Genomic DNA, 27631 nt, shown 5'->3' with positions numbered 1-27631 from the left:
AGATCCCTTCAAGAGAGTCAGATTCTGACCAGCAGACAGGCAAGAGATGACACTTGGAGCTTACCATTGCGGGCCTCCTATGGTAGAGAATTCGACGATGTTTCGTCTGTGCGGAACTGACAGTACTGAGGGGTCGACTGGGACTCCCGTCACAATGACGGAGGCGGCAGTCGGGGTGACCTTGATCGATAGCAGCGTTGCTGTAGCAATGAATAAGTGATATTTTAGTAACATGATTGCGAAATATACTCGGCGATTTTGGTGAAGAAGTGTTTCGGTTTGAAGAAGGCAGAAGTGAATGGAGACGATGGATAGAGAAGATGGATGGAGACGATGGATGGAGAAGATGGACGGAGAAGATGGACGGAGAAGATGAACGGAACGGAAAAGATAAACGGAGAAAATGAATAGAAAAGATGAATGGAGAAAGTGATTGTTGACTGACTGGCTTCTGAATATATGGGCTCGTGCTGCTCCTGCCTTCTCTGACGCACTGAACCGAGCCACAGACTGCCTGCCGCACAAAATTTCTGCACGTCATTGCCTAGAATCATAGTCATACCAATGACGGGTTTCTGAGAGTTTTCAGCCGCCATGGCCATGTCACCACATGCGCTGAAATGCTGCCTTGCCGCTGGCAGATCAGATGGGGAACCGTTTGTGATCATGCCATCGTGGCTGCTGCTATGCCCGATGTTGTGCAGGCACAGGTCAGGGCAGTGAATGCTGTGCAACCCGTCCTGTTACTTGTATACGAAATTGTTCGCATCCAAGAATCGGTTGAGCGGCACAGCTGACCGCCCTTTGCCGTCTCGGATACTCGCACAAAGTTCTTGGTCGGCCAAGACAAGGTACAGCCGCTGTCTATTATTCATGAATATCATACAAGAAATGTCAGACCTCTCAGGCGCCATACGAAAACAAATGTTATAAACACTACTCCAACGATGCCGTAATGCAATTTCCGGTGTAAAAAATCAAGCCTTGGCGCTCACGCCTGTCATCTTCCAATCCCATTGAGTGACCAAAATCCAATCCGTGTCCGCATCTTGGTCAGCGGATAATCTCCAATTCATCGTCGTCATCCTCCATGGCGATTTGCCTGGTAGATAGATCCATGCCCAGGCTCTCTCTCCCAGCCTCTCGAATGCCCTTTTCTGTGACAAAGCGCGTCTTCTTCCGGACCGGCGAGCGCGACTTTGTTGGCTGCCCTGCACTGGCGGCCTTCATGCTCGACAGCTTCTCCTTGAGGTCACTGCCCCAGCCGTATGCCGATGACCTGTTACTAGCAGAAGTCACGACGCTAGACTGCGAGCTGTCGTTGCGTTTCCGCTTGACTGGGCTCAGGTGAATCTGTCGGTCAGCACCTCCTCGCAACAGGTCCAGTGTTGCCGCCTCTGACGCAGAGTCTGCTGTGCTGGGCGGGCCTCCCGAGGCTTGGCTTTCACCAGCTCGAGAACCTGTAGCGGTCCTGGCTCCCGAAAACTTCATATACTCTCGTCCAGCGGCATTGCCTATTTGGCCCAGCTTGTTCATGATTTCTCTCTCTTTCTCTTTCGCCTCGAGGTTTCTCCTCAAAAACTCAGCTCGCTCTTTCCGATCAACTTGACTGACGTCTTTCCCGTCAATCAAGTCCGATGAGCTCATTGAGCGCGTCACAAACCAATGAGTCTGCGTCTCGCGATCAAAATTGTTCTTGGTATCCCTCTTCCATCGCTGCCATTTGTCAGATTTTTCGCTGCGTTTCTGACCTCCTCCGAAACTACTATTATTCATCTCTATTCGTGACGACTTTTGCTTCTTAACCGCTTCGTTTGAATGATATTCGCAAAATTCCGTTCGCTTCTTGTTGATCCACGAGCCACATGGGTTGCCATCTTTTTTGACAGACTTGCAGAACCCCAAATCGCGAGCAATTCCAATTTCCAGAATGGTATCTTCGTCCGAGTTGACGACAAGACTAAAGCGTCCTGTATCCTGTTTGCCTGGCGGCGGCGGCATAATGACTGGGTTGAGAATGGCAATGGCGGTACCTTCGCTCAACTTCCAAAATCGCTCAAAGCCGCTGTTGAAAAGGAACAGGTCAACTTCAAAGTCTAAATCAACCAGGGTCATGACCATATATTTGCTTCTGTCTTCGTCCTTCTTCTTGCCTGTCCCTGGCTTGTGTGTACGAGGTTCTGATTTCTTTGCCAGGATACAGAACACGACAACGTCCTGTTCGATGTCGGGCAGGCTGAAATCGGGTGCTTTTACTTCGCGCAGCAAGTCTTTGATGGTGTAGGATTTCTTGCCAGATACACTGCGAGTGAGGACATTGTGGGGAAGTATTCGCCGAGAGAGGTGAAAGCTTGAGTATAGCTCATATGACGGCTGCTCCTTATCGGATGTAGGGGCCAGGGACAAGGCTGCGTTGGCGTCATTTACTGAGTCGTCGCTGGTGCCGTACGTGAGCTTACCAGACGGCACTGTGCGACTTCTCGTCAGAAACCCCCCCGTGGATTTCATCTTCCCCAGAACCTGGTCTCTAGAGAAGGTGGGTGGTGCAAGCGGAACATCTGGGATTTCCACAGCATCCTGTTTGTATAAATCCATCTCGTCCTTTCCAATAGCGAAGGCGTTGGAGCGTACGCTTCGAATCTTCGCTTGGCGTTCCTTGCGAAATGCCTCATCCGTTCTTAGCCCTGCAAGACGCTCGTTGAAACTGCTTGCTTGCGGAGCTCCAGAGGACGACGCTGCGCCACCCGGTCGGGAACTTAGCGCACTGTTTAGACGTTTATGGCTTGGAGCCCGCTTCAGCGATATGTCTTTTGCCGTGAGCCCCTTGTCAATACCCAGGAGCACCCGACTGGGCGATGTAAGTGGCTGTGTAGCTTGAAGCTTTCGCACTGGTGACGCAGGGACCTGGATGGCATTTCGGTTGCGTCCGGGGCTCTTGGGCCTCTGCAGGCGATCCGAGATGGAAGGCGAGGCTGAAAGCGCACTTCTCCCACCGGTACTGTTTCCAGTATCTGTTCTTCCTCTCGCATTTTGTAGCTTCTTGAGTCGCAACTTTGCCTGGATTTCCTGTAGCTTTAGCTGCAGAGTCTCCTCGTCGTCTTCCTCATCGTCGTCGCTACCGCGTTTGATTCCGAGTCCGATGCTTGCGGATAGTGGAGGGCCTGCGTTGAGGCGACTACCGCGAGAGGGTGAAGGACTCGGCGAGGTCTGGAGCATTTCGCGGTATCGCTCTCGGCCTTTTGGCGTGCTGAGAAGTGCTTCGTGGGGGGATCGCGGAGGCCACTGTTGCTCGGGTTCTTTACCGCCTTCACTGCGTTAGGAATGCATTAGAGAGTTCAACGGTGGAGGGCATACCTGGAGCCATTTTGCTCGGCGCAAGTGTGCCCTGGCCAGGGCTGCATATGGGCTGCGCTTCGCAACTGGCTATGATGGCAGCACGCGCATGCAGTGGCTCTAGACTGTGAGAGCGACTGGGGCCGCTAAGTATATCGGATCAGCAACGATGGCATAGAGGCCTATCGCCGATGACCTTAATGATGTCGTAAATGGTAAGATAGTCAAGGGAGCGAAAGAAACAGGCTGCATCAAGTGAAACGACAGAGGGGTGGGAAAGAGGCTTAGCGTCATCGCTCATTTTCGTTTGCTGAGTGTCGGGCTCCGCTGGTCCCTGGCTAAGTAACTGTACTGTAGGGTCTGCGACGCGTAAAGCGCGTTCTGACTCTCAAGGTCGGCGCTATTGGGACTGCACAAGCATCTACACTGCGATCCTTTCCCCATCTCTTTGCGCTATTCGCGTCTTTTGCAGTTCTGGATCTTGTGGTCTATTTTTAGGTTCTTTACAGCGTCACAATACCGGCGTCTTGGATACAAATTGAGAAACCACGACAGCTCAACGACCATGAGAGGCACGCGATCATCGAAAACTGCAGCGGCGGATGCTCCGAAAGACACCCCGGCCTCAAAGTCGAAATATGCCCTGTCTACAAAATCCGGACAGTCTTCGAAGCTTTTTATTCTGCCCCGTTCAGCCACAGAAGACGCGCGAATTGTCTCTCTTCCTCACCCCCAGAATGGACAACCTTCAAGATACCTTGTTTGCCCAGAGACGGGTCTCTACGAATTCACAAAAGTCGCAGCGCCAAAGACGGCGCCACGCAGCTGGCTGATTGCATCCGCCGACAGTGACAAGGAAAATCAGGGCAGGATTGAAAGCGCAGAGACGGTTACCAGCGCGGAGCTGTTTGTCGCAACGCATGTCGACCCCCTGTTCCTTCTCCTCCCGGCATTACTAGATGACAATGCAACGAAATCACCAACAAATCAGAAGCGCCTATTCCTATCAATCGAAGACTATCTTGATAAGCTACCAGAGAAGTCGTCGAATCTATCAGAGGTTGCGCGATGGCCCAAGATGAAGGCCCTATTGGAGTCTAGACTCGCTGCGATATGCGACAGCGTGGATGCTGGTGATGAGTCCATGTTTCGAGTCAACGAGGTGAAGCTGTTCTCTGTTATTCTTTCTAAAGCCACGCGTCTTGCTTCTGGGGGCCTGCCTGCTAGTGTCGAGGAGAAATTCGTTCAAAAGGCCCTCGAGGCGCCTATCCTGCTGCGAACTGCGAGCCTCCTCCCAGGCCCTGCCGCAGGTGTCGCTACGGCTCTCGAAGGTACCGGATCCGGCACTTCAACACCGCGGACGGAAACAGCCGAGTCTCAATCCAGTGTTGCAACTGAGGGCTCGACCTTTAGCGCGGCCTCGCAGCCTTCTACCGCGGCTTCCTCGTTCTCCGAGGATGATGTCGCCGTCACGACCGCGATGACGGCGTCGGCCGAGGTTGTCCAGCTTCAGCGTCTCCGAGTCGCATTTGAGTTCATTTGCGCAAGCTATATCTCACATGCTATTGCCGACCGTTTGAAGCAATCTCTCAGTGACAATGCGACGTGCAAGGTGGATTTCGGGCCGCTCAACACATACTTGATGGAACTCGAGAAGCTGCGCAAGGAAACCATGGCAACACGGCCGACTAGTGACTTTTCAAGAAAGCGCATGCGAGATGAGGAGGAAGACGAAGCACGGCTAGAGAAGAAGCGAAAGCTGGAGGAAGAGAAGAAGAAGAAGGCCAATGCAAGCAGAGGCGTAAGGGACTTGAAAAAGGTCAACACGACAGGGATGAAGAAACTAAGTGCTTTTTTCACGAAGAAGTAATTGCCGCCAGGGCATGGGTATCTATTGTAATAAATGTAATATGATGATGAAGATGCTTCTTGAGCATAGCTATCTTGCGCCTCGTGACCGTGCACCTCTCGTAGTCCCTATACCTCTGCCGATTCCCGAGGTCCCACGACTGCTGGAGCTCGATGTGTTTTGGGATATATAGCTGGAACCAGCGCCAATGCGCGATCCCGCTCTTGCCCGGGCCCTAGACGCCGTCCTGCGCGCGCCTGCTGTTCCGCGGAGGGGTCTGGAGCCGGGTGCCAGACTGCGTTTAGTCTCTGCCTCCTCTCTGCGACGGCGCAATTCCTCGCGACGCTGCTCTTCTTCGCGCGCCTTGCGCTCAGCCTCTTGCTGTCGCTGGAGAGCTTCGGCTTCCTGTTCGACGAGGTCTTCCGTAGTGCCTTTCCATCTAGGGTCGAGGATCAGGCGCTGGTTGTGTTCTGTTTGGGACAGGATTCTGGTCCATGTGTTGAGGAGAGTCGATGCATTATTTACAGTCTGCGTCACAACCTAGATGCCAGGTACGTTAGCGATGGAATTGGCTGGTGGTTTGCGCGCGGGGTTGGACATACATCCATGTTGCCGCCGGCTCGTTCCAGGGTGCCGATGAGACCCTCTATAGCCTCGTTGACATTTCGGACGCCTTCGAGCTCCTTGCGCAGCAGGGCATCGCGATCGGGGCCTTCGGAGGCGGGCGTGCGCGGGGTCCTGGGTGACTTGGGTGTTTTCGGCTGGCGGGTTTGCTGGGGGGACGCCCAGATGTCGGTTTCGGTGTACTCTGAGTCGTCAGCCATGCTGGTTGTCTTGTGTGGTTAGAAAGACAGGTGCAGGACACAGCAGCAAGCAGTTGACACGGACAGATGACGGGTCAATGGGAGGGCCGGTGTCACAGAATGGGGATACAGTGATACAGTCCTTGTCGAGCGACGTGCAGAGGGTTGAGACTGTAACTAGCAGGTAGCTGTTGTGTGCTGTGGCGGTGCAGATGTGGCAGACAGCTTGGGGCAGCTACGGAGGTGTGGGCATGGGCGCTGTAGGCACCCAATAGCTGCTGTAATAATTGTTGCAGCCAACTTCTTTCAAACACCAGGGTGTCCACTGTCACCACTGTCACCACTATAAAGGCACCACCAACGGCCACTTTAATGGGCCATGTGCCCTTGTTACACGAAAATAACGCGTCCTACCCTACCTAGAATATAGCGGACGCGTCGCGGCCAGCCGTTGTGCACCTTTTTTCTAAAGTGGGGTACCTCTTCCTCTGCAGCTTGAGGGGGCTGGTCTGGCACCCACGCACCCATGCCTCTGCCCCAGCCTCCTCTTCGTGTCGTCGCACTAGAACATCAACCTCCCTTCTCCTCCGATTTCCTACCATCTTTTCTACCCTGCATCACTTTACAGCAACAGTGTTTACACAACGTTACCACGACTACAACTTAATTCAGCTTCGACTCCTATCACATTACTGCAGCTATTATTAGTCTTTACTGTTTTACCTGCGCTATTTTTCCTGTCACCGCTTATTCTGCCGCCGCCGCTTATTTATTGTTCGTCTTTCTATTGAGTCCTGCCTCGAGTCGGCGGTTCTACCAGACAGACAGTTACGCGACTAGCCCCCAGCATTCGCTGCTTCGTCTCGCAGCCACGTCCCACAGCTTCTGCAAATATCTCACTCGCCGTCGCACAACGTACCATGTCTTCCAGAATGGCCGCCAGAACCCCGTCGCCGTCACCCGCCCGGGAAATGCAGGTCCCCTCAGCGCCTCGCTTTGGATACCAGGACGACTACCACCCCTACCCCAAGCCGAGTCGCGCCACGCGAAGCGCGACCCAGCGCAACCGCACACCTTCACCTCCTACATCTCGTCAAAAACCGGTTGCCTCTCCCCGCGGTGCCAAAAGAGCCAACGCTCAGAGTAACGCTGCCATGGTTTCTCCAGTCCCTTCTCCGCGAAAGAGACGCCAGCCTCCCGCCGATGCCAGCCGCCGCAGTGTCTCTGGCTCACTCACAGCAGAGAGCATTGCAAACGCCGCCGCCGCCCTTGGCCCTGTCGACATCCCACCCACCAGCAACCCAGTGAATTCCATTCTTCGCGCTTCCTCCTCTCGCTCTGGCGGCATGCTTCCCACTCCTTCAAAAACACCATCAAAGCCTGCAAACGAGAAGACGACGGCCGAAATCGCCACTTTCGCCCGCAATCTTTTCCCTAGCGACGACTCCGCCTCGAGGCGAAGGCCCAAGTCGTACTCTGGCATCGGCATGGATAGCTTCACTGCCAAACGCGACGATGACAACATTGAAATCTTCACCGATACCAAGGACTCGATTCCCGAGGTCGACACCAGCGAGGACAATCCGTTCTACACTGCCCCCTCCAAGCAGGAGACCGAGACCAGCCCCCGTCGCAGCCGTAGAAAGGTCATGATTCCGGGTGAGGGCTACCAGTCTCTCGAGGAGGCTACCCAACGTGAGGACGGCATGGTATATGTCTTCCGTGGCAAGAAGTTCTGGCGCCCGTTTGCCAAGATTGAGGAGCAGGAAATGGATCAAGAAGACCGCCTTGCTCAGCCACTTACCCGATCATCCGTCAAGCCGCGACTGCTCTTCCCTCCCAAGCGACAAGAGCAATCCGAGGCGGACTTGGAAGACGAGGAGGCCACGACTGATGTCGAGGACGAGGTCAAGCAACGCATCACCCGTTCTATCCCTGAAACACCTACCAAGAGCCGCAAGGCGACTGCCAAGACGCCGGAGGCCCCAAGATATGCACCCGCTTCTCCACCCGAAACCAGAAGAACGACGAGATCAGCCAACAAGCTCTTGAACGAGGAGACGCCGATCAAGAAGAAGCGTCAGCCAAGTATGTTCGACAAGTGGCCACGCACAAAGGAGCACAAGGCGCCAGCAGCCACCAAGAGAGCTGGCGAGGCCCTTGCCCCTGCGCCTGCCAAGCGTACCCGCGCCTGAACGACTGGCCATGACAAATGGTCTGTCTTTTTTGTATCACGAGCATTACTTCTTTATAATGATTCACGCTGTCGCATATATATATATATATATATGTCGTTCAGCCACCCTTTCTTCTTTTCAACAAATTCTCCCATTTTATCACAAGTCTGTTACCTAGTCAGGTACCTAGTTAGGAAACCTCAGCGATGGAACGAAGAGGGGGCACCTTGGGATATTGAGGCGTTTGGAGGAGTATATTATGTTTACTACTTGTTTTCCACGTTGTAGACTGATCAACTGAGATATATACCTTTTCGCAACAACGTATTATTTCCTCTCCGAAGCAGAATCGCAAACAGAGTTTTACAAGCTCAGACCCGTACCCCAGTGACAAGTTGGCACGCAGCCAAAATAGCCAAAATAGCCAAAATGCTCGTTCAGGCCGTCACTGACTTTGCTGCCCCACCTTGGCTTCAAGATCAGGCGGCGGTGATCGCTTGCGGGTTAAAAAGTCACCCCTCCATCACGAGCTTTTGGCCGATTTCGCTTTTGCCAGCAAGCTTACCTTTTCTGTCTAGGAGCGCCGTCAACATTGGTTCGGGTCTCCCTCATCATCGTCTGTGATCCAGAAAGTCCCAATTGAGCGACCGCGCCGCCATGCACATCTTGGTCACCAACGACGACGGCCCGCCGTCGACCAAGGCGTCGCCCTACATCCACGCCTTTGTCAACCACCTCAAAGCAGCCGGCCACGACGTCTCCGTGTGCCTGCCCGACACGCAGCGCTCGTGGATCGGCAAGGCGCACATGATTGGGCAGACGCTGAAGCCGGTGTACTTTCGGCCGTCGGCCCACGTCTACGGCGACGAGACCGAGGGCACCACCAACGCCCGGCCCGACGCCTCGGGCGCGGGCGACGAGGAATGGGTCCTGGTGGACGGCACGCCGGCCTCGTGCGTGCAGATTGGCCTCAACCACTTCTTCCACGGCAAGGGCCCGGTCGACCTCGTCGTCAGCGGGCCCAACTACGGCCGCAACACGACGGCCATTTTCGCGCTCAGCTCGGGCACGCTCGGCGGCGCGCTCGAGGCCGCCGTCTGCAAGGTCCGTGCCATTGCCGTCAGCTTCGCCTTCTTCTCGCGCAACCACGACCCGGCCATCATCGAGGCCGCGTGCCGCCAGAGTGTCAAGGTTATCGACGGGCTATACAGGCAGTGGCCGACGGACGACAGCGTCGATCTGTACAGCGTCAACGTGCCGCTCGTCGAGGCCGTCGACACGCGCAAGATATATCTCACCAAGATGCTGCAAAACTACTGGCAGGCGGGTGGCTGCTTTGAGGAGATTGACGACCCGAGCAACGCGGACCCCGTCGAGGAGGAGGCCAAGATCCGAGAGGGGGGTTTGTCGTCTGCGACTCCAGACACCGAGACTGATTGCAAGGGGCATAAGCACAAGCACTTCAAATGGGCGCCAAGGTTCACCGATGTCTATTCCAGTGTTGAGGCGGCTGGGCCTGGGTCTGACGGATGGGTGGTCAAGGAAGGTCATACCAGGTATACTTCGTGATTCGCGACCGTGATGATTCACCGCTAACATGAGTGCTAGTGTTACACCTCTCAAAGCAAACTTTGCACAGGCCAATGTAGGAGATGGCCAACAAGAGTTGAACTTGTGAGTTGACCCAGCTGTGCTTTCATTCTACGATTTTTACGTGTTTCTTTTTGTGCTCTGGTGGCCTCGGGGTGTGAAGTCTGGATCTTCCTGGGTCAGTAGGAATAGATAAAGACGACGTGCATACGTTACGTGGCGTGTAGATTATACGTTTCATCGATAGACACAATTCTCACCATTAGACTTTTACAGTTCAGAACCTGCTGTGCAGGAACAAAGCAAGACGTTGGCGATGAGAGAAAAGCAGCAAGATAGCACCAGCCCCGACAAGATTCAGGCATTCGTCGCATACGAGGACGACTACGTGCAGCCACTGATTGTGTCTGCGCTCCAGGCCCTTTTGCCCGACGACCTGGTAGACCTAATCACAGCCGTACCGGGCTCCAACGACGGCACGTTTTCCGCGTCACGCGCCCTCTCCTCGCCGTCAGCCCGGGCGCTCCAAATCATGCCCTACGAGGCGCTCGACTTTGACCACGCCGCCGCGCACCCCCAGTCGTACCTGGTCAACAGCTACATGATCCGGAAAGCGCTCATCCGCAAGCACTACCTCTCGACGACGGTCGAGCACTGCGTCGCCAAGCGGCCCGATTCCGTCCTCGCCACGCACGTCAAGCGCACCGACGCCTTCGAGGTCGACTATGCCGAGTTCCTCGACGACGCTCTCGTTGAAGCATTTGATCTTCGCGAGAGCCTTGCTCGCAACGATGCGCTGGGCGAGGCGGGGGATGCGTCGCCGCCGCAGGACAGGGCGTGGTGGATCTTGAAGCCGGGCATGAGCGACCGCGGTCAGGGCATCCGCTTGTTCAGCACCATGGACGAGCTGCAGGCCATCTTTGACGGGTGGGAGGAGGACCAGCCCGGCACCGACGACGAGGACGAGGACGAGGAAGACGAGGCGGCGGCGGCGGCGGCGGCGGCGGAAGACGAGCAGGCGCCGCAAAGCAGCGGCAACAAGGACGGCATCACGACCTCGCACCTGCGGCACTTTGTCGCCCAGCCCTACATCCACCCGCCGCTGCTCCTCCGGGCCGGGGGCCACAAGTTCCACATCCGGACCTACGTGCTGTGCGCGGGCAGCCTGCGCGTGTACGTGTACCGGCCGATGCTGGCGCTGTTTGCGGGCAAGCCGTACCGCGCGCCGTGGGAGGCGCCCGGCGACTACGACGCCTTCCTGACCAACACGTGCCTGCAAGACTCGCCGCACGAGACGACGGTGCAGCCGTTTTGGGCGCTCGAGGGCCTGTCCGGCGCGGCCAAGGACGACGTCTTTGCGCAGGTGTGCGCCGTGACGGGCGCCGTCGTCGAGGGCGCCGCGCGCGCCATGCCCATCCACTTCCAGCCGCTGCCAAACGCCTTTGAGGTCTTTGGCCTCGACTTTTTGCTCGACGCCGACGGCTGCGCGTGGCTGCTCGAGGTGAATGCCTTTCCCGACTTTCGGCAGACCGGCGGTGACTTGGCGGGCATCGTGGGCGGCTTCTGGCGCGGCGTCGTGAGGGAGGCCGTCGTGCCCTTCTTCTTTGGGGTCGGCGAGGGGAGCTTGCTGCGTGGGAGTCCCGGCGAGGAGGAGGAGGAGCGTCGGGATATGGTCTGCGTGCGGGACGTCGACCTCGGACGACGGTGATGATGTGGCTGCGTCATTATTACAACAATTTTACATGTCTTCCGATTCAGATCTGCGACTTTAAAATTAAGCCGTCTTTTTTAAATACCGAAATTTTGGTGCAATTTCCACCGTTGGCTCCATAGAGAGGGATGACATCGTCGGTGCTTTTTTTAAAGAGCGGGAGGCCTCCAAAGAGATACATAATAATACTTAAATTGCTATCATGTCTCAATAAGTCGCGAAGTTGAATATCACTGAAATGAAGGGACATTGGATTTTGTAGCCTTGTTTTAGCGCGGGCTCTGAGAACAAGCTTAAATGCTGCATGTGGGGAACCGTTGCCGGCCGGGCCACATGAGAATTGCAGAACTAGACAAAAGAGGCCAAGCAAGATTTCGTTGGGCTGGAAGAAAAACAGCCATGTGACCATTGTGCAGGATCCTTTGCGTCGTTCCGGGCTGGGTAAGTGCTGCAGAGCACTTGACGGCTTCCCACGGCTTCCGCTACTCAGCGCAAGCAAAAACTTGCGCTTTTGCACAGCCTCCCTCCTGGGACATGTTTTTTCCACGGCCCATTGCAACGCCAGGCGCCATCACAGGCCCGATGCCCTTTCGAGAAGGTGCGGTGGTGGGTGTGTTGTGGTGACAAGATCATATCAAGCTCGGGCGGCGATGGCGCCAGGGAGGCACTAGTTATTCATTGTTCGGTTTGGGGGCAGGCAAAAGATCAGTACACTTTCAAGCCACCCTGGTTGTGCGCGTGCTTTTGCGTTTTGCTTTGGCACTTGCTCTTCCATATCACCATGGTTGCTGTTAGTAATGACGCCGGCTCGCCTTGCTGCTCCACCCGCTTTATCGCTCCTGAGTGAGGCTGTGCAAGGTAGGAGGGGAAGTTTGGCGCAGCCCGGATGTACGAATAGGGAAAGTGAGGTCAAAGAGGACAGTGGTGGTGGAGGTTCATGTTTGTCGAGACTGCTCGTCGACTTCCCGAGTGACAGACACGTTGTGGCCCTGGAAGCCTGAAGCCTTTCTGGTATAAGCCGTGTAACCAACCGCTAAGGGTGTGTACGTATAAAAGTTGCGATGAGGCAGTGCTCGTTGACGAGGAGGAAGCAACGAGCTTACATGTGGATAACGACGGGACTGCCATGATGGTAAGCCGAGTTATCGCATCTATCATGGCGGGCGGAGTCAGTATGGTCAAGGGCTGTGAAACAAAGGCGGTCACCGTGAGAGGGTTCGAGGACAAGTTTCACGTCGTTGGTCAGTAAACACCAGTTTCTGGATTGGTATCAATCGTTTTTTTTTTCCTCTTGGTCCAGGCGGCCATGTGCATGTTGGCCAGATCCTGCAGCTGAACCCGAAAAGAAGAAGAAGAAAAACTCCTTTCCCCACAGGAGGTATGTCCAAAACGACCCAACTTCGCAGCCTCCCTTTTCCCATGGGTTCTTCTGAAGAGAAGATGGAAGAGAATGAAGAAAAGAATGAAGACATCAACCGAATGCGACTGATATCTGCCGCTGAAAAAAAAAAAGACGAGCAAAAAACGTCCAATTGCTAATGCCGCCGAGGTCCGCCTTTTTTTTAACACTCTCGTTTTCAGATGCCCTCTCAACACTCAATCTCTCACCTATTTTGTCGCTCTATTGAATGATTTTTTTTTCTAATGATTTGTTTGTTTCCGAGTTCAGTCCACCCGGCGGCGCCAGTCACGCGATGCAAATGCCCTGCTCGGCGAGTCGGAAGCACCCACCGCAGGGGGATCGGCGCTGCTGTTGTTGGTGCTGCTGTTGGTGTTGCGCTGGATGTCGTGGCGGTAGCCGCTGCCCTGCATCTGCTCGCGCTGGCGGCGGGCGGTGCGCACAGTGATGGGGTTGCCGTTGAGCTCGATGCCGTCGAGGGCCTGGCGCGCGGCCTCGGCCTCCTCGCGCGTGTCAAAGTCGACAAAGCAAAAGTTGCGGTTGCCGCTGGCAGGCCGGCTCTCGTCGGGGCGGGCGGTGATGCGCTTGCCAATGGCGGCACTACATTGTCCTCTTTGTTAGCCCGCGGGTCTATTTGGTATGCATTGTTTCCCCTCGCGCGCCCTTGGTATTTCGAATGGTATCAAGATTCACGTTTGGATGTAGGGACGACAGTTGGATATCCAACGGGGTGATTGATACATCACGTGCACGACTGAAAGACGCTGTGAGGGAAGGCGAGGGGAGACAAGGACACGTACGGCTTAAACTCGGCAAAGATGGCCTCCATCTCTGTGCGGTTGTGATCCTGATCAACCATCTTGCCCAGTCCGCCGACAAACAGCCTGCGGCCCTCCTCCTGCATGTTCTCGTCAAAGTGGTTGAGCGCCGCGCCAGGACCCTGTCTGTCGCCGGCGCCGCCCCGCTGCTGCTGTTGCTGCTGCTGCGGCGCCTGCCCGTCACGGCTCGAGTTCCAGTCACCCCAGCGGTTGAAGCTCTGGCCTCCTCCGCTGCCGTTGTCGCCACTGCCACCGCGGCTGTTGCGGGCTGGCGAGGGGGCGGGAGACTCAGCGTCGGCACTGCCGCCTTCGCGGGCGTCGCGGCCCCAGCGCACGCCGGCGGCCGAGGCGCGCGGCTTCTTAGGCTCGCAGGGGCGGACCTTGAGCGGACGGCCGCCGATGGAGACGTCGAGCGTCTCGAGGGCGAGGTCGGCCGAGGCCTTGTCGGGGAAGTCGACGAAGCAGTAGCCTGGGTTGCGGCCGCTGACGGGATCGACGGAGATGTGAATCTTTTCAAAGTTGCCGAAACCACCCTCGTGGAGCATCTCCTCGATCGTGCCGGGCTTGACCGAGTACAAAAGGTTCCCTGGTTTTTTTTGTAGAGTTAGCGGGGGGTGCATGCGGAGGGAGGAATATCGGTGTTTTTTTCTCGTGAGTGTCCTCGTACCAAGGTAGATGCGCTTCGAGGTGGCAACGTCCTCTTGCTGCTGTGGTGGGTTGACGGCTTCCATGATGTTCGGGCGTGTGGTGATGGTGTGTAGAAGGTATAGGTGTGAGTATAGGGATGGTATAATGGTCCAGGAAGGAAATGTTAGAAGTGAATAACTACTTCGCGGTGTGTCGCGCGATGACTATGGCAAGGCACCAAAAGAAAAAAAAATATGGTGGGGTGGCAATATGTGCCTGGCCAACCGACCCCACCATAGCTCATTCTCCGGTAGCGGTCATGGCAGCGGGCATCGAATGCGATTGTATTTGTCTAACATTGTCATGTTGAAAACTGTGTTCATATACTTGATCGACTCGTCACTTGGTGATCCCTTAGGATGGGCGTAGAAGGCGGACGCCTGGCTGCGCAGTTGGCTGGTTCGTGCTCCAACGTTGTTGCTCTGCCACTTACATCACAGTAGGTCGCCGTGACTTCTGTTCTCGTTGTAAAGACAGCTTACACCGAGCTGGTAACTAACTAAACAGTAGCAGACAAATCTTTGTTAAATGACAAGAAAAAGCTTGCACATGTAATATACCCGGTTGTACAAGGAATATACCATCAAGAATCGCGATAGGGAAGTTTCATTTGGTATAGGGTAGCCGGCGCGTTATTGCTTACGAAAATCACGACTCGGCAACGGTGAGAAGAGCTTATCCGTCAACAATTCAATGCCAAATGAAAGACACCAAAACGCGAATCACGGGAGACCGAGAGTGCTACCCTGACAACACTTGATCAAAATCTGCAAAGGTGCGGCCATCCTCCCACAACCGCACCACACCACGTTAGACATACAGATGCAGCCACCCTGGCTCGTGAAGGAGGCTGTGTAAAGCAAAAGGTCCAATAGTCAGTCTGCAGTCAACCTGGGAAACCCCGCCCGTGGGATGATATTGTGGCCAGAGTGACACGATCTGATTCATAAAAACCAGAATTGTCTTCAACGGTTGACTAGGATTGTACAGAAAATTAAAGGAACGTAGAGGATACGCACAGTATTCTCAAACGAAACAGTAAGCTGCTTATGAAGAGTGTCCGTCGAGGTCTAACCTGGAGGCTTGGAGGCGCGCATTTTGGTCCCACTGCGGTGGATTGAAGGGCGCGTAGACAAAAGGCTAAATTTCTCGGTTGATTCGCCACTGCATGCCCTTGATTTTTTGTGTGTGTCTGATGCGATGAGAGTTCAGCTCGCGCGGTTGGACGGGTCTGGAGCCACGGCTCATCAGCACGTTCAAGGGACAATGGCTTGCAGAAGAGGCAAGATAACTATGTAGTTACTGTAAGCATCTGGCTAGCTACTGTGCGCGCGGATTCGGCAATCGCCGCCCATGCTGCTGGAACAGCGAGACAGCCCAATCTTACAGATTGCGTTGCTGGGGCGTAACTTATAAAGGTCCCTGGTGAAATTCCGTGGATGCATGCCCATGCTCCTTGGAGGGAAGGATACAGTGAATATATCTGTTGCTATACGCATTTCGGAGTATTCGTAGTTGCTCTCTCCCGCAAAACCTGTATTTAATAAGGCTGGTTCAGATGTCAATCTCTGTCCACCTTCCCAACCTGGTAACAGAAGTCCGTCCGCGATCGTCTTAAATTAGCGGCCACAAGTGGCGAGTTTCTCTTGCCATGACATGACACACGGATGCAACCGCTAGCCCATCTCTAATGTGGCAATAGTTTGATTGCTTCGCCTCAATGTTGGGAAGGGCTGAAAGGACGCCGTTGTGGGATGGTGATGACCGAGCTTGCGAGCCAGTGTTGGCCTGCCCCTGTCGAAACACAAAAGTTGGCTGGCATTGATCCGTGCACAGAACGTTGAAACTGAGAGCGTTGGGATGCTAGTGTAGTCAGGGCAGGGTTTATTAAGAGGCAAATGTGACATCATCTTTGGGGAGAATAGTCGTTGTACTTTGTAAGGCTCGATTGACAGTAGCTAGCTGGTGACTTGAGCGGCAGCAATGTGAGACCATCGTGATGTGAGTGTGGGAGGCCGCCAGTAGAAGACACACGGAAAGACGGACAGAAGCGCTACACAGGTAACAGGTACCTAGGTAGGTAGGTAGTAGCGTGGTTGGGAATGCACCGCCACATGCTAGTCCGGTGCTGGCGGACTAAGTGCATGTGCAACCTCGAGGAAGACTTATAATGTGTACGGGCCAATGCATGACGGGATTTCAGTAGTGCTTTGACGGGAGCCTGGCTGGTTGCTCGGATTGGGGTCTGGAGCGGCAGACTGCAGTGGGCAGCTGAGGGCAACTATACCTAGGTAGTTAGTTGACTAGATATTTCATTTCTCACAAGCGACCCCTGGTCTCGGAAGCTAGCTGTAGAGAGGGTGTCCTTAGGAAAATAACAGCAAAAAGAACATAGGAAATAACTAGTTACTGATGATTTTTGTTCTTGTTGTCCAACGGCGGGCGCTCAGTGTACCAATAGGCAGGTTCCACTTTAACTCTGCAAGTTCAAAGAAAGAAGTTGCAGATCTGCGTTGGCCCAAACCAAGATGTCCACAAAGACTCGCAGCATGGACACTATAGTCAAGGTTGGAAATCGCTACCTTGTGAGCAAATAAAGACGATTCACAGCTCTGCGCCGCATTGGGGTCGAATGCGTAATGCATCTGAAGCAAGCCGAAGTTTATTCTATGGGAGGACAGCAGCGCCTGACAAGTGATGCATCGATGTTGTGCACAATATGAGCCGAAAGCTAAATACCAGTGTTGATGGCCGCCGGCAGCCAATTTTCCATGGTGAGGAATGTACATGGGCCCGGATCCCAGGGCTACATGCCATGACAGCCCGACAGAAGGGTCCAAGCAAAGTTCGTTGATGGGAGGGGAAAAGAGCTAGTTAGTTGAAAGTCGTGGCGAGATGCGATGCCAGATCGAGCAGGGTCATGTGTTTGCAGGTTGGGCCGCAGCAGGCAGTTGAGTTTCAACAACGCACCAAGGTTGACTGACGTTGGCAGCGCAGTGGTGACGTTGTTCGATGCGGCGCCACATTGGGTGGGGTGCCGGGGAATGGACTGTGGTGGGTTGGGCTCTGAGATGTACCAGATTGCTGAGTATTATTCATTGGATGCTGCGGTAACATTGGTCTGTGAGTGAGAAGAAGCGAAGAAGGTGTGCGGGACGATGCCGAGCAGGTGGTGTCTGCAGTACAGCATCCGTGGAAATCCAGATTACAGGAACAGAGGTGCCTGATGGCGTCGGTGCATGATTTAGGCTTGCTATCGGAACAGCATGTTATACAAACAAAAGTGCCTACGATAGCAAGTCACAGGGTATATCATGCCGATCAAAGGATATAGTCATACAGGATATTATTACTCTTCATTCTTACCTGCACGACCACTGTAGTGCCCTACTTCCTGCAAGCCCCCCTTGGGCCGTAACAACGCGGCAATCACTTCTTCCATTGAGTTGAACTCCCCAGACCAGCAACCAAGCATAACACTATCCAGGCGCAAACCCTGAACGTCCGGAAATCTGCCCTCGGTCCAAAGACGCCGCGCAACTTTGTCACGGTCGACACGGTCGACCAATTCAGAGAAGGTTGGTTTGCCTGTGAGGAGCTGGTAGACGGCACAGCCGTACGCAAAAATACCACTCTGTACGTCAACAGACAATCCCCGCCGATTATACCATTTATATGCCGCAGTTGATTCCTTTCCGTCCATTCCACAACCCTCAAAGTCAATTATCTTTACCCTCTTATCAACAATGACCATGTTTTCGCAGCCAATATCACCATGGATTATGTTGTTTTGATGGATGTAAAGCAGCCCTTCTGCAACGTCTTTGATCCAGGCTTCGCGGTTTTGTATCCAAATGTCGGCTGCGTCGCTCAGTGAGAGCAAGGGAATACCGCGTTCGAGAATGATGGAATTTTCTTTTGCGCCGCCGAAGCATTGAATGATGTTGGGGTGTGAGCCGAGCCGGTCCAAAGCCCTATGCTCCTCGGTGCCTTGTTCGGCATCATAGTACTCCTTCAAGACGCGGTTTTCATCAATAGCGTAGACGATTCCAGAAGTACCGTGTGCAAGAAACTTGCGCTTGTTGGAATCGACAAGCTGTGTGTCACAGATACGTTGTTTAGAGGCTGAGGTCATACTATTATGTGGCAATTAGATTGTCTGTAGGCAACCAAAGTCATGAAATGCAAGAATGGAAGCTCACATCTTCGTATATCTCGCCACCAACAGATGCACCCGAGTCGCGACAAATTCTGCAAGGTCCTCGGCGATGAGAATCAAAGTGTATGCCCAAGTCCGCATCGTACGTTGCATCAGCACAACGAGGTCCAGGTTTCGGCCGATCGGAAGGAAAGATAGATAGTTATTAACCCTAATTTTTTTTTTTAGGTATTTACATCTATAGTTAGGTGAATTATATCCGTGGAGGTAATAAGTTAGAAGGTTATAAAAAGGGGGCCGCGGGGCTATAGTGGCTTTGTGGTTATCTACTGGGCATACAGTGGGTAAAGTTGCCTATAGTAGCTGTTAAAATAAATGAAGCGTTGTTTGGTTGTTTGGTTGTTTGGTGAAAGGACAGGGCAGTTGGGCAATCGGCTGCTGCATGTATCAGAATAAAATAATAGGGTGAGTGGAAGGGTATTAGTGGGCGATGGGGACATATTTTAGTGGGACGGGCGGAGAGACGTCGCTGCAACTACCTACGGATAATGATGAACGATACAATACAATCTACGAATTACAGAGTGCTCCATAGAGGTATGTACCTGCCTAAGGGACTGACATGACAGCCTTGCCATCATCATTAGTACCTCGCCTGCCTACTTGCCCCATCTACCTGGCACACCGGTGCCTGCCTTACTTAGTTGTCCTACCTTGATCGATTCTGCGGTCCGGAGTATACTCTGTACATAGAATACAGTATTTCGATAATTTCTCTTCTGATACCCCCCCGCCCCTGGTCATCTTGACTCCCCACATACACAGGCATGCACTGTCCCGCAAGCCACCAATCATAGGCAAGCTGCAGCACTGCCACAATTCAAGCTTGGCGGGTAACCGGTCCTGGTATGGTGTCTTGCGGCCTTAGCAGTTGGCCCTGCTGCTCCGAGCTCTTCGGCCACGCAAAAGAGCTTACTTGCTAATGCATCTCCGACTGCAGGGTCGCCTGGACACACCGGCAATGAGCCTCCCCCCTCCCAGCCTGCCAATCTCATGGAGGGGCGTGCCATGGTCGACGTTGGCCCAAGTGCACACGAGGAGGGGGCCATCGGGATGTCGCACTGCGGCGCCCGCCTCGCGAACAATAGAGAGAGAGCATGGTCCTTTTCACTCCTACACGGGCTAACATTCTTGGCTTATAGCAGGATTACAATTCCACCCCGGCGCCGGTGAGCGGGGAGGTCGAGTACCTGGAAACCCCAAGGTAAGCTTTTATTCCTTATATTCGCCCAATCGGTCCTTTGGACTTTGCACTCCCTTCCCGTTGTTCTATTTGTCTCTCACTGTACGTCATACTCTCTTACACACGACACAAACACACCCGTGTCCCAGTCCGGCTATTCATTCTCCTGGTACTACCCCCCTGCACCAGACCAATCCACAGCACACACGCACCATGGAGTCCTCTTCATATCTCTTTTGCTTATAATACCCTTTCACCCTCCCATGAGCTCTATTCCCATCTCATTGTTCGCATCTTTCTGGCATTGGCTTCCCGATTTCCTGGCACGCCTCTCTGCTCTGTTATGCACACTCACCCAATCATTGTACACGCACTCATGCGGGTCGTGTCACCTTGAAGAAACGAGAGCCTCGTGTGCCGCTGCACAACTTCTTCGTGTGACTTGAACCTCCCTGTACTTGCTCAGACGGCCCCCGCCACTGTGGTCCTGATCGTGAGACTGACGAGTATAAATAGATATAGCACCAGCGCGCCCACATTTGAGATCCCAGCAGCATCGGATACATATATCAACGTATACCAACCACCAAGCACCTCCATCAACACCGGGAACAGTGCCTATTTCGCCGGACAGCCAATCGTCCAGACTCAGTGGGCAGAAACGCCCAGAGTCCCGAGCCAGTAAGTACTTGAACAGTTTTCACCTCATTCTTTCGGACTGGCTGCTTGTTTTGCGATGGCTGTGCTGGTACAACCTGGAGATGCCCTCTGACAATTCATCCTTGCACAGAAACACCACCACTGGAGCAGACCATCCCTACCGTCATACGCAGTCTCAGCCTATGAGCACGCGAGAAAGGTACAGCACATCGACACCACAGCACTCAAGAAGGGCAGAGACGAACCGACATAGAGCAGTGTCCTCCAGCTACCACACCACCGTCATGAGCCCTGGACCGGCTTACGGCGGCAACGAGGCGGCAATGAGCAATTACCCGATGCAGCAGGAACCACCACGGGAGCATAGTGTCAGCCCGGGGTACAATCCGCGCGCAGGCGAAGAGCTCAATTTGCCCATGGGAGTCACGGAGCAATTCGGCGACCTCCACTACATGAATGCATCCATGGAGCCGCAAGGCCCACCGATCGACGTGAACCTTTCGACGCAGTGCCATAAGAACTTTTTCATGGGAGACAAATTCTTTACCTGCTACCGTCGAAACTACATGGCATGCAACGTCTCATACTCGCTGACGCCATACTATGCCGGAGCGCCAATGTTCTTTACGCCCATGTCAGCCACGGAGATGCCAGCACCAGTCAAGGGATTTGCCATGTGCATCTCAGCCATCGTCGCCGAGCACCAGCATCAAGAGGTGGTGCTCCTCCAGCACACGCCGAAGCGTGACAAGGGACCCGTCACGCCACCAAAAAAGATCCGCCTGGCTCCCAAAAGCAGGCACCTGTCGGGACAACCACCCCACATTGGTGTCAATTTCCATGACCGGCAGCCACGTCAAACGCCTGATATTTATGGATCGCATACAACGGATGGAATCCTGGCAACCGAGCACAACTTTGATCGCATCCAGTTCAAGATGGCGACAGCCAACAACGGGGAGCGCAGGGCTGGTCAACAGCGCTACCAGCTGGTAATAGAGTTGTGGGGTGACGTATCAGCAGATGCCAACCCGTGCTGGGTCAAGATTGCAATGCAAAAGTCGGCCGATATCGTTGTCCGTGGCCGATCCCCGGGCCACTATCAAAAAGAGCGCGGCAGGCGCTCAGGGAGTAGTGGCGGTGGTGGCCCTGGACCCTCGTCGCAGGGGCACCTAGGGCACCACGGACACCCGGGGCAGCAGCACCCGGGGCAGCAGCACCCGGGGCAGCAGCACCACCCGGGGCACTACACTGGTGGGAACGACTACGGCACGATGCTCGGCGGGCATCATCAGCCCAGCAGCTACGGCGCGCCAGGATACGACCACCGCGGCGGCGGCGACATATACGGCGGCGGCGGCGGCGGTGGTAGTGGTGGTGGCCGTCGCGACATGGCGGCCTACTCGATCGACCACGGCTCGCGAGTGTTCCCGTCGGCGTTTACGAGCCAGAGCGCCTACAGCGACCCTGCGCTCTACGGCCAGCACCAGTCGGTCGGCGTGTCCCCGCTGGACATTTACGGCAAGCCCAGAGGCGAGCCGGACATGGGTGGCGTGTTGCCGCGGCCAGAGCCCCAGATTCGAATGGGCATGGACGCGCGCTGCAACACGGGCACCGCCACGGGCGTTCCCAGCAGCATCTTGCCCCCGCTCATGTCGAATCCCATGGTGAATGCGGGAGGCTTTATGTCGAGTTCATAAAGGGAATTTAAAAAAAAAAAAAGAATGAAAGAAAAAGAAAAGAAAAAAGAAAAGAAAAGAAAACTATACTTTCTTTGAGCCTCGCAAATGTGGGCCCGATGGGGGAGCGACGCACGAATTGTCGAGGGAACAAGCTGTGGAGTTCCGAAATGGCCTTGGGACTGTTACCTTGCTACTAACTACCAGTAACCCGTTGGCAGGTGCTGTTGGTCCAAATTACCCCTCGAGGACTTGCGGTAAACCCCCCCTCCCCCTCCTCTTCTTTATTATCTTTCTTCTCTCTATTTTTCTTCTTTTTCTTCTTTTTCTTTTCATTCCTCTCCTTGTCTTTTTTGCAACGGGGTAAGGGTTCAATCTCCCCCCCCCTCCCAGCTGTTGCTTGTTTGAGTTACCATTTTCGACCGACAAGGCTGCAAAGCCCCGGGCAGAAAGTGAAGTGGTGTGGTTAGTGCGGGCATTATACCAGGTCTAAAACGGGCACAAAGGGGCCAGATTGGACAGCCCCTTGGCGTTTTCCGGGTTGTCGGATCTCTTTACACACACAAAAAAGCCTGCCGTCTGGCTTTTTTGGGTCTTATTATTATTATTATTTGTGAGTTCCTTTTTGCTAGCTAGGGTTCGCACTGTTTTTTTTTTCTCGTTTCTCGTTTAGCTTTGGATGGCCGATACCATTATATACCGGGAGTTCCTGCACCTTTTGAATACTACATCTGTTTGCTTTTAAAAAAAGAAAGACGCCGGACCTTGAATGCCCTTGATATTTTATGTTGCCTGCCTACTTTGCAACCTAACTCGTAATTTTTCCCATGCCGGCCGGGTTCCCCTGCAACGCGAATAATTCCCGTTCATCTCTGGCCGACCCCAGAAAAGAACCCCCTCTCGACACCCATGCTTCCAAAAGAATTTAGTCCTTATTTGATGTTTATTACCCCGTATTATTATTCGTATACATGGTTTTATGCACAGGGGAGGGGGGGGGGGCCTTTGTTTGTCGCACAAGATATGTGCAACGAGAAATCGCCATTCCTTGCAGGGTGGTCGGTGGGTGGTGGTGGCGGGCATATTGACGAGACACCAGATATGTACGCCCCGGCTCGGGCCAACCCTCTCTTTTCTTTTTTCTTTTTTTTTTTTCAACAAACATACAAGGGTTATCAGTATCAAGTTCAACTTGACCGTGATTTGTCTCTGAAAGAAAAGAACTAGAGAAAAAAGACTCGCCCGTATCCACCGTCTGCTGCTGTGTGGCTCGGTGTAGCAATGACCAGCAGCGAGCTAAATAAGTCGGTCCTGAGCAAAAGCAGGCCCTGAGCAAAGCAGGCAGGGGAGGCGGGAGGGGGGTTTTGCCGGGTTTTGCGCTTCTGACGTGCGTTGCAGCGCTGACTGACCGGTTTACAAGGGGGGGTACATACATGTCCATCCATATGCTCATACACAATTCATGGATATTTGATATATATATATATCTTGTCTCGAGTCCAAACCTATTTTGCGCCCGGCGGGCGGGGAAACCTTCTTCTGTAAGCCATGGATGCCTCTGCATCAAGCAGCAACCCATCTTTCGGCAAGCTACCGCTTCCTTGTCGGTGTAGGCTGATCCGGAGGGAAGCAGCAAGGGCCCGAGACTTGTTTCCCTCGCTCCAGAAATGTTCCCCCCCCCCTCGGTGCGGATGCAGAGAGACGTACATCATGGGAGTCGATTCGTATGCCGCGCGCCTGGTCACCGTCCGGGCTTTTCCCAAGGCTTGCTATCCTGGTCTGATCGGCGTCTTGGCTGTCGTCTACCGCCCTTCTCCCAAGCCATGGGTTCAAGGGGACAAAGAGAATCAAACAAAAAAAAGACGCTCTTTCTGACACAGTCTAGTTGGGTTTTTGGGCAATCAAATGCACTTGTTTCGAGAACAAAGCCCTAGGGCGTAAGATACACGCCCCCCTCTGCTCTCCCTCTCATCTCTCTCTCTCTCAGTCTCTGCCCCGCCTATTCATACTAAATAACGACCTCCCCCTCCATCTCCATCTCCCCCTCTCCTCCCCCTGGCATTTTGGCACGCCCAGCCTGCTGCATCTTGCATGACCTTGGACTGCTTGTGGTGCGTGGTGCGGTGTCCTTCTTTGCCTTGTCTATTCCGAGCCAGCGCGCCGCCGCCGCCGCCGCCGCGCGCCGCGACACACGCGCCAGGGACCGGGGATTTGGGGGGAGGGGGGGTGTGTGGTCCCGAAGAATAGAGCCTCCTTCTCTCGACTCTCTCTCTCTCTCTCACGATCCGTCAAAGCGCGAGCATCGAACCCCAGATGGCTCTCGGGCGGGAGGGCCGGGGCCAGGCTTCCGACGTGACCTGTCGCATGACACAAACAAACGGTTCCTTGAGTCTTTTTTTAGAGGGAGAGAGAGGGTTTACCAGTAGGGCTTCTCTGGGGGTGTAGGACAAGGTCTATCCGTAAAAAGGAACAAGTTAACCCTGAGCTCGTGGTGGGTAACATGGCTGCATTACACCAGATTTGGTCTTTCATCTTTAATACCAGGGATGATGCCGGGGAACGCCATGAAGAAAAAGTCTCGTGCGGAGAAAGCCCCCCCTCCTATCGCTACGGAGTACGGCGTACGGAGTGTGGACTATCCCTACCTGTTCGTTTACTATTATTATTCCTATTATTACCCTCGTGCTTTTTCTTTTTCTTTTTTTTTTTCTTTTTTTTTTCTTTTTATTTTTTTCGCTTGGCTGTTTGCGCGGCTGAAACGAAAAAGGAGGGTTGACGGGGAAGAGGGCAGCAGCTATGACATGATGACATGGCCCATCGGACGGACAGGCTGGCAATGCAGTCTCTCTCATCTGTGCAGAGTGCAGAGTACGGAGTACCATCTGTACAGAGTGCAGAGTACGGAGTACATTTTTTGATTAATTTATGAATGGATGATGAAATTGATTAATTGACCAGAAATTCTCCGACGTGCGTCTGCGTGACCAACAAAGGGCTTGTCGTACCAGCATGCCAATCGGGCATCTCGTGCGTCCTCATCGCGGCTCTCGTCTGGAGCGACATCGGCTCTGAGCACCCGGCAACGTGCCATGAGGTCATCTTGGTAACAGGGTGTGCCCAAGACTATTTAATTCTTTTTTAAAAAAATTACAGAGTAATACCGGTGGCAAGCGTCTCTGTCGAGTAAGAGATGCCTCAGCTACACCCTCCTTCGTCCTCTTCGTCTCTTCGTCCTCTTCGTCCTCCCCTCTTTGCTGTCTGTCTCTCTTGTTCGAGGAACCGGGGGTCGCGGGACATTTTTTTTTTATATTTTCTTTTCTTGATGACAAGGAATGCAGCATCATCAGCCTTGCCGCGCCTCTCCGGAGCAGCAGCCCAGTATAATATGATGCGGTTCGGCCAAGCACAGAGGCCGACTGCGTCGAAAATCTTGGTTCCCATGGTCGCACAGCATTGTCATCTGCCGTCATGAGAGAGGCACACACGACTGTTTCGCTCCTCGGCCGCCCTGAGAATGCGCTGGCAGCAGGTTGAGGTGGTCAGTGAGTCAGTCAGTCAGGCTGTGAGAGAGCGTGTGAGTGTGTGTTGCCCATTTTCACGCACGCCTTCTTCCTAGGAGCAAGGAAGAAGGAAGCAAGCCCCCTTCAATCTAGATGGCATCATGCTCGGCTCCGCCTGGGTCTTGTGTTCAAGATTCGGATCAAGCCCGAGGGTCATCGTTGCAACTCCCAAAAAGAAGGCTTTGTGTCGCCGCCGCCGCCCCGGCTGGCTGCATTTCTTTCCCAAAGAGCGGTGCTGTGTTGCGCCCGCAACCCATGGAGTTTTCAGCTCTCCTAGAAGCAAGCAAGCAACAACAGCAAGGGGAGGAGGGTGCGCGCCAGACGAAAGAAGGGGTTTTTTTTTTCTTTTTTCTCTTTTCCTTTTCCAAAATGGAACAAGAAGAAAAAAGTCTGCATACTCCGTATTAGTGGCTTCCTATTGCGGTCTCTTGCAGATGCAAAACTACCTCGCGCCCGTCTGATTGGGCTCAACATGGATAAGGCGTGTGAGTGAGTGGGACAATCGTCAGTCTGTCCCGTCAGTCCATCAAGCTTGCCTGGCAACAACAACACGACAATACTTTGTAACTAGTCTACTCCGTACAAGTCGGCCGGCGCGGGCGTCCGTCCCAACGGGAATACTGAATACTGACGTCTTCCCCACTGACTGCCCTGTGCCGCCGGGGTCAAGGTTTCCAACGCCAAGCAAAAGGCAAGAAACAAGTCCAAGGCAAGAAGAAAAAGCTGCCGATCCCAAAAACAAGGGGACTTTGCGCCCTTCCACGTGTTGCCCGTGTTACACGGCCGGAGCCAAACCCAGCCCTAGCGTCAGAGGGCCGCTGCCCCTTCCTTCACCGGGCCATGTGTGTGCTTTGACATAACTCATAAGAATGATGAGATGAGATTCAAGAGTTAAATTGGGTTGGGAGCAAACCCTCCCCCCCCTCCTCCTCTCTGCCCCGGCCCTGGGTGGTCCGTTTCAATGGTTCGCCGTTCCTGAGCAAAAGAGTCCTTCTGCTGAAGAAGAGAGGGATCATCATGTCGTTGCGCGCCACGCTCCTCCCACCCCTCCCGCCGGGGGGGAGCGGAACTACTGCCGCACCTTTTTGTTGTGCCTACCAAGGAACAAAGTACGAGAGGGCCAAGCTCCAATACAAGTTGGGAGACGAGGAAGAGCGACCTAGGCCTTCAGCCCCATGTTCCAGAACCCCCATCTCATCAGGGAAAAAAAAAACATGTCCCGAGACCTTTTCCCATGCACGCGTATAATCAAAAGAGTTCAAGTCAGGGCATCTCAAACCATGATAGCCGTACTGTACCGTGCCTTGGACGCATGCAACCGGTCCCAGCCACACAACACACACACAAAGACTCAAGCCCACCCCAAAACATCCTGGTCAAGCCACATCCTGCAGGCCTTCACCGGTGATCGGCAAACGACGTCTGATTCGCCCAGACATGCAGGCATCAGCTCCAGATCATCAATCATTGCCTGTTCTTCTCGTCGACCGGGGGCCCACCACTCGGGAGACAGGCGGGGACCCTTGCGATTTTCATCAAAGAGCGACACGACGCCAATAATGGGCACGTTTGTACGTTCTCGTTTCCCTTTTTGCTCTGTGTGTACTTGCTCAAAGAGAGAGCAAGAGAGAGTATCGGTGACGGACGGGCGGGCAAGTCTAAAACAACATATTGTCCCCCCCCTCTTCGGCAGATGCCGGCTCCCCGCTCCGGGAGAGGCGGGAGCGAAACGACGAGGGAATTTTCAGAGAGAGCGAGACGAGAAAGACAAAGAGTGAAAAAAGGTACATTGTAGTACTCCTGATGGCCAAAGGGTGTGCGTGTAAAAGGCTTCCCCCCTCCCCTTGGCCGATGAAGGGGCGTCCAGAGTAGGCGATGGTGACGTCTGTCGATAGGCTCTCGAAATAAAGAGATGGTGCAAGGAAGGAGATTCACCTCCCCCGCCTTGGTTCCAGAAACAATA

At 54.0% G+C, this 27631-nt stretch overlaps 10 protein-coding genes across 10 annotated transcripts; 6 read left to right on the top strand and 4 right to left on the bottom strand.

Annotated features, from left to right (window-relative positions):
* Nucleotides 1-1053: 1053 nt before the first annotated feature.
* CCM_04042 (DNA replication protein, putative) lies at nucleotides 1054-3364 on the bottom strand (the record flags this gene model as incomplete). Its single annotated transcript, XM_006669190.1, has 2 exons — nucleotides 1054-3305; nucleotides 3355-3364. 2 exons carry the CDS (start codon nucleotides 3362-3364, stop codon nucleotides 1054-1056), a joined length of 2262 nt encoding a protein of 753 aa, XP_006669253.1.
* Nucleotides 3365-3898: 534 nt separating this feature from the next.
* Nucleotides 3899-5203, top strand: CCM_04041 (Ribonuclease H2, subunit B; the record flags this gene model as incomplete). The annotated part of the gene is made up of 1 exon (XM_006669189.1): nucleotides 3899-5203. The coding sequence occupies one exon, from the start codon at nucleotides 3899-3901 to the stop codon at nucleotides 5201-5203; it is 1305 nt and encodes a 434-aa protein (XP_006669252.1).
* Nucleotides 5204-5272: 69 nt separating this feature from the next.
* Nucleotides 5273-6006, bottom strand: CCM_04040 (DASH complex, subunit Duo1; the record flags this gene model as incomplete). Its single annotated transcript, XM_006669188.1, has 2 exons — nucleotides 5273-5722; nucleotides 5785-6006. 2 exons carry the CDS (start codon nucleotides 6004-6006, stop codon nucleotides 5273-5275), a joined length of 672 nt encoding a protein of 223 aa, XP_006669251.1.
* A 911-nt stretch (nucleotides 6007-6917) lies between these two features.
* On the top strand, nucleotides 6918-8180 carry CCM_04039 (uncharacterized protein; the record flags this gene model as incomplete). Its single annotated transcript, XM_006669187.1, has 1 exon — nucleotides 6918-8180. One exon carries the CDS (start codon nucleotides 6918-6920, stop codon nucleotides 8178-8180), a length of 1263 nt encoding a protein of 420 aa, XP_006669250.1.
* Nucleotides 8181-8819: 639 nt separating this feature from the next.
* On the top strand, nucleotides 8820-9731 carry CCM_04038 (tubulin-tyrosine ligase; the record flags this gene model as incomplete). Its single annotated transcript, XM_006669186.1, has 1 exon — nucleotides 8820-9731. One exon carries the CDS (start codon nucleotides 8820-8822, stop codon nucleotides 9729-9731), a length of 912 nt encoding a protein of 303 aa, XP_006669249.1.
* Nucleotides 9732-12619: 2888 nt separating this feature from the next.
* On the top strand, nucleotides 12620-13002 carry CCM_04037 (uncharacterized protein; the record flags this gene model as incomplete). Its single annotated transcript, XM_006669185.1, has 2 exons — nucleotides 12620-12704; nucleotides 12764-13002. The coding sequence occupies 2 exons, from the start codon at nucleotides 12620-12622 to the stop codon at nucleotides 13000-13002; spliced, it is 324 nt and encodes a 107-aa protein (XP_006669248.1).
* A 126-nt stretch (nucleotides 13003-13128) lies between these two features.
* CCM_04036 (ribonucleoprotein) lies at nucleotides 13129-14411 on the bottom strand (the record flags this gene model as incomplete). Its single annotated transcript, XM_006669184.1, has 3 exons — nucleotides 13129-13462; nucleotides 13663-14266; nucleotides 14348-14411. 3 exons carry the CDS (start codon nucleotides 14409-14411, stop codon nucleotides 13129-13131), a joined length of 1002 nt encoding a protein of 333 aa, XP_006669247.1.
* A 2762-nt stretch (nucleotides 14412-17173) lies between these two features.
* On the bottom strand, nucleotides 17174-18502 carry CCM_04035 (Protein kinase-like domain; the record flags this gene model as incomplete). Its single annotated transcript, XM_006669183.1, has 2 exons — nucleotides 17174-17451; nucleotides 17734-18502. The coding sequence occupies 2 exons, from the start codon at nucleotides 18500-18502 to the stop codon at nucleotides 17174-17176; spliced, it is 1047 nt and encodes a 348-aa protein (XP_006669246.1).
* A 2028-nt stretch (nucleotides 18503-20530) lies between these two features.
* CCM_04034 (NDT80 / PhoG like DNA-binding family protein) lies at nucleotides 20531-22129 on the top strand (the record flags this gene model as incomplete). Its single annotated transcript, XM_006669182.1, has 1 exon — nucleotides 20531-22129. The coding sequence occupies one exon, from the start codon at nucleotides 20531-20533 to the stop codon at nucleotides 22127-22129; it is 1599 nt and encodes a 532-aa protein (XP_006669245.1).
* Nucleotides 22130-24672: 2543 nt separating this feature from the next.
* CCM_04033 (uncharacterized protein) lies at nucleotides 24673-26528 on the top strand (the record flags this gene model as incomplete). The annotated part of the gene is made up of 6 exons (XM_006669181.1): nucleotides 24673-24755; nucleotides 25067-25211; nucleotides 25584-25682; nucleotides 25725-25978; nucleotides 26077-26153; nucleotides 26191-26528. 6 exons carry the CDS (start codon nucleotides 24673-24675, stop codon nucleotides 26526-26528), a joined length of 996 nt encoding a protein of 331 aa, XP_006669244.1.
* Between the last annotated feature and the right edge of the window lie 1103 nt (nucleotides 26529-27631).

Source organism: Cordyceps militaris (genome assembly GCF_000225605.1).
Source record: "Cordyceps militaris CM01 unplaced genomic scaffold CCM_S00003, whole genome shotgun sequence".
In the NCBI taxonomy this organism is placed as follows: Eukaryota; Fungi; Ascomycota; class Sordariomycetes; order Hypocreales; family Cordycipitaceae; genus Cordyceps; species Cordyceps militaris.
This window is presented reverse-complemented; position numbering and strand designations above follow the sequence as displayed.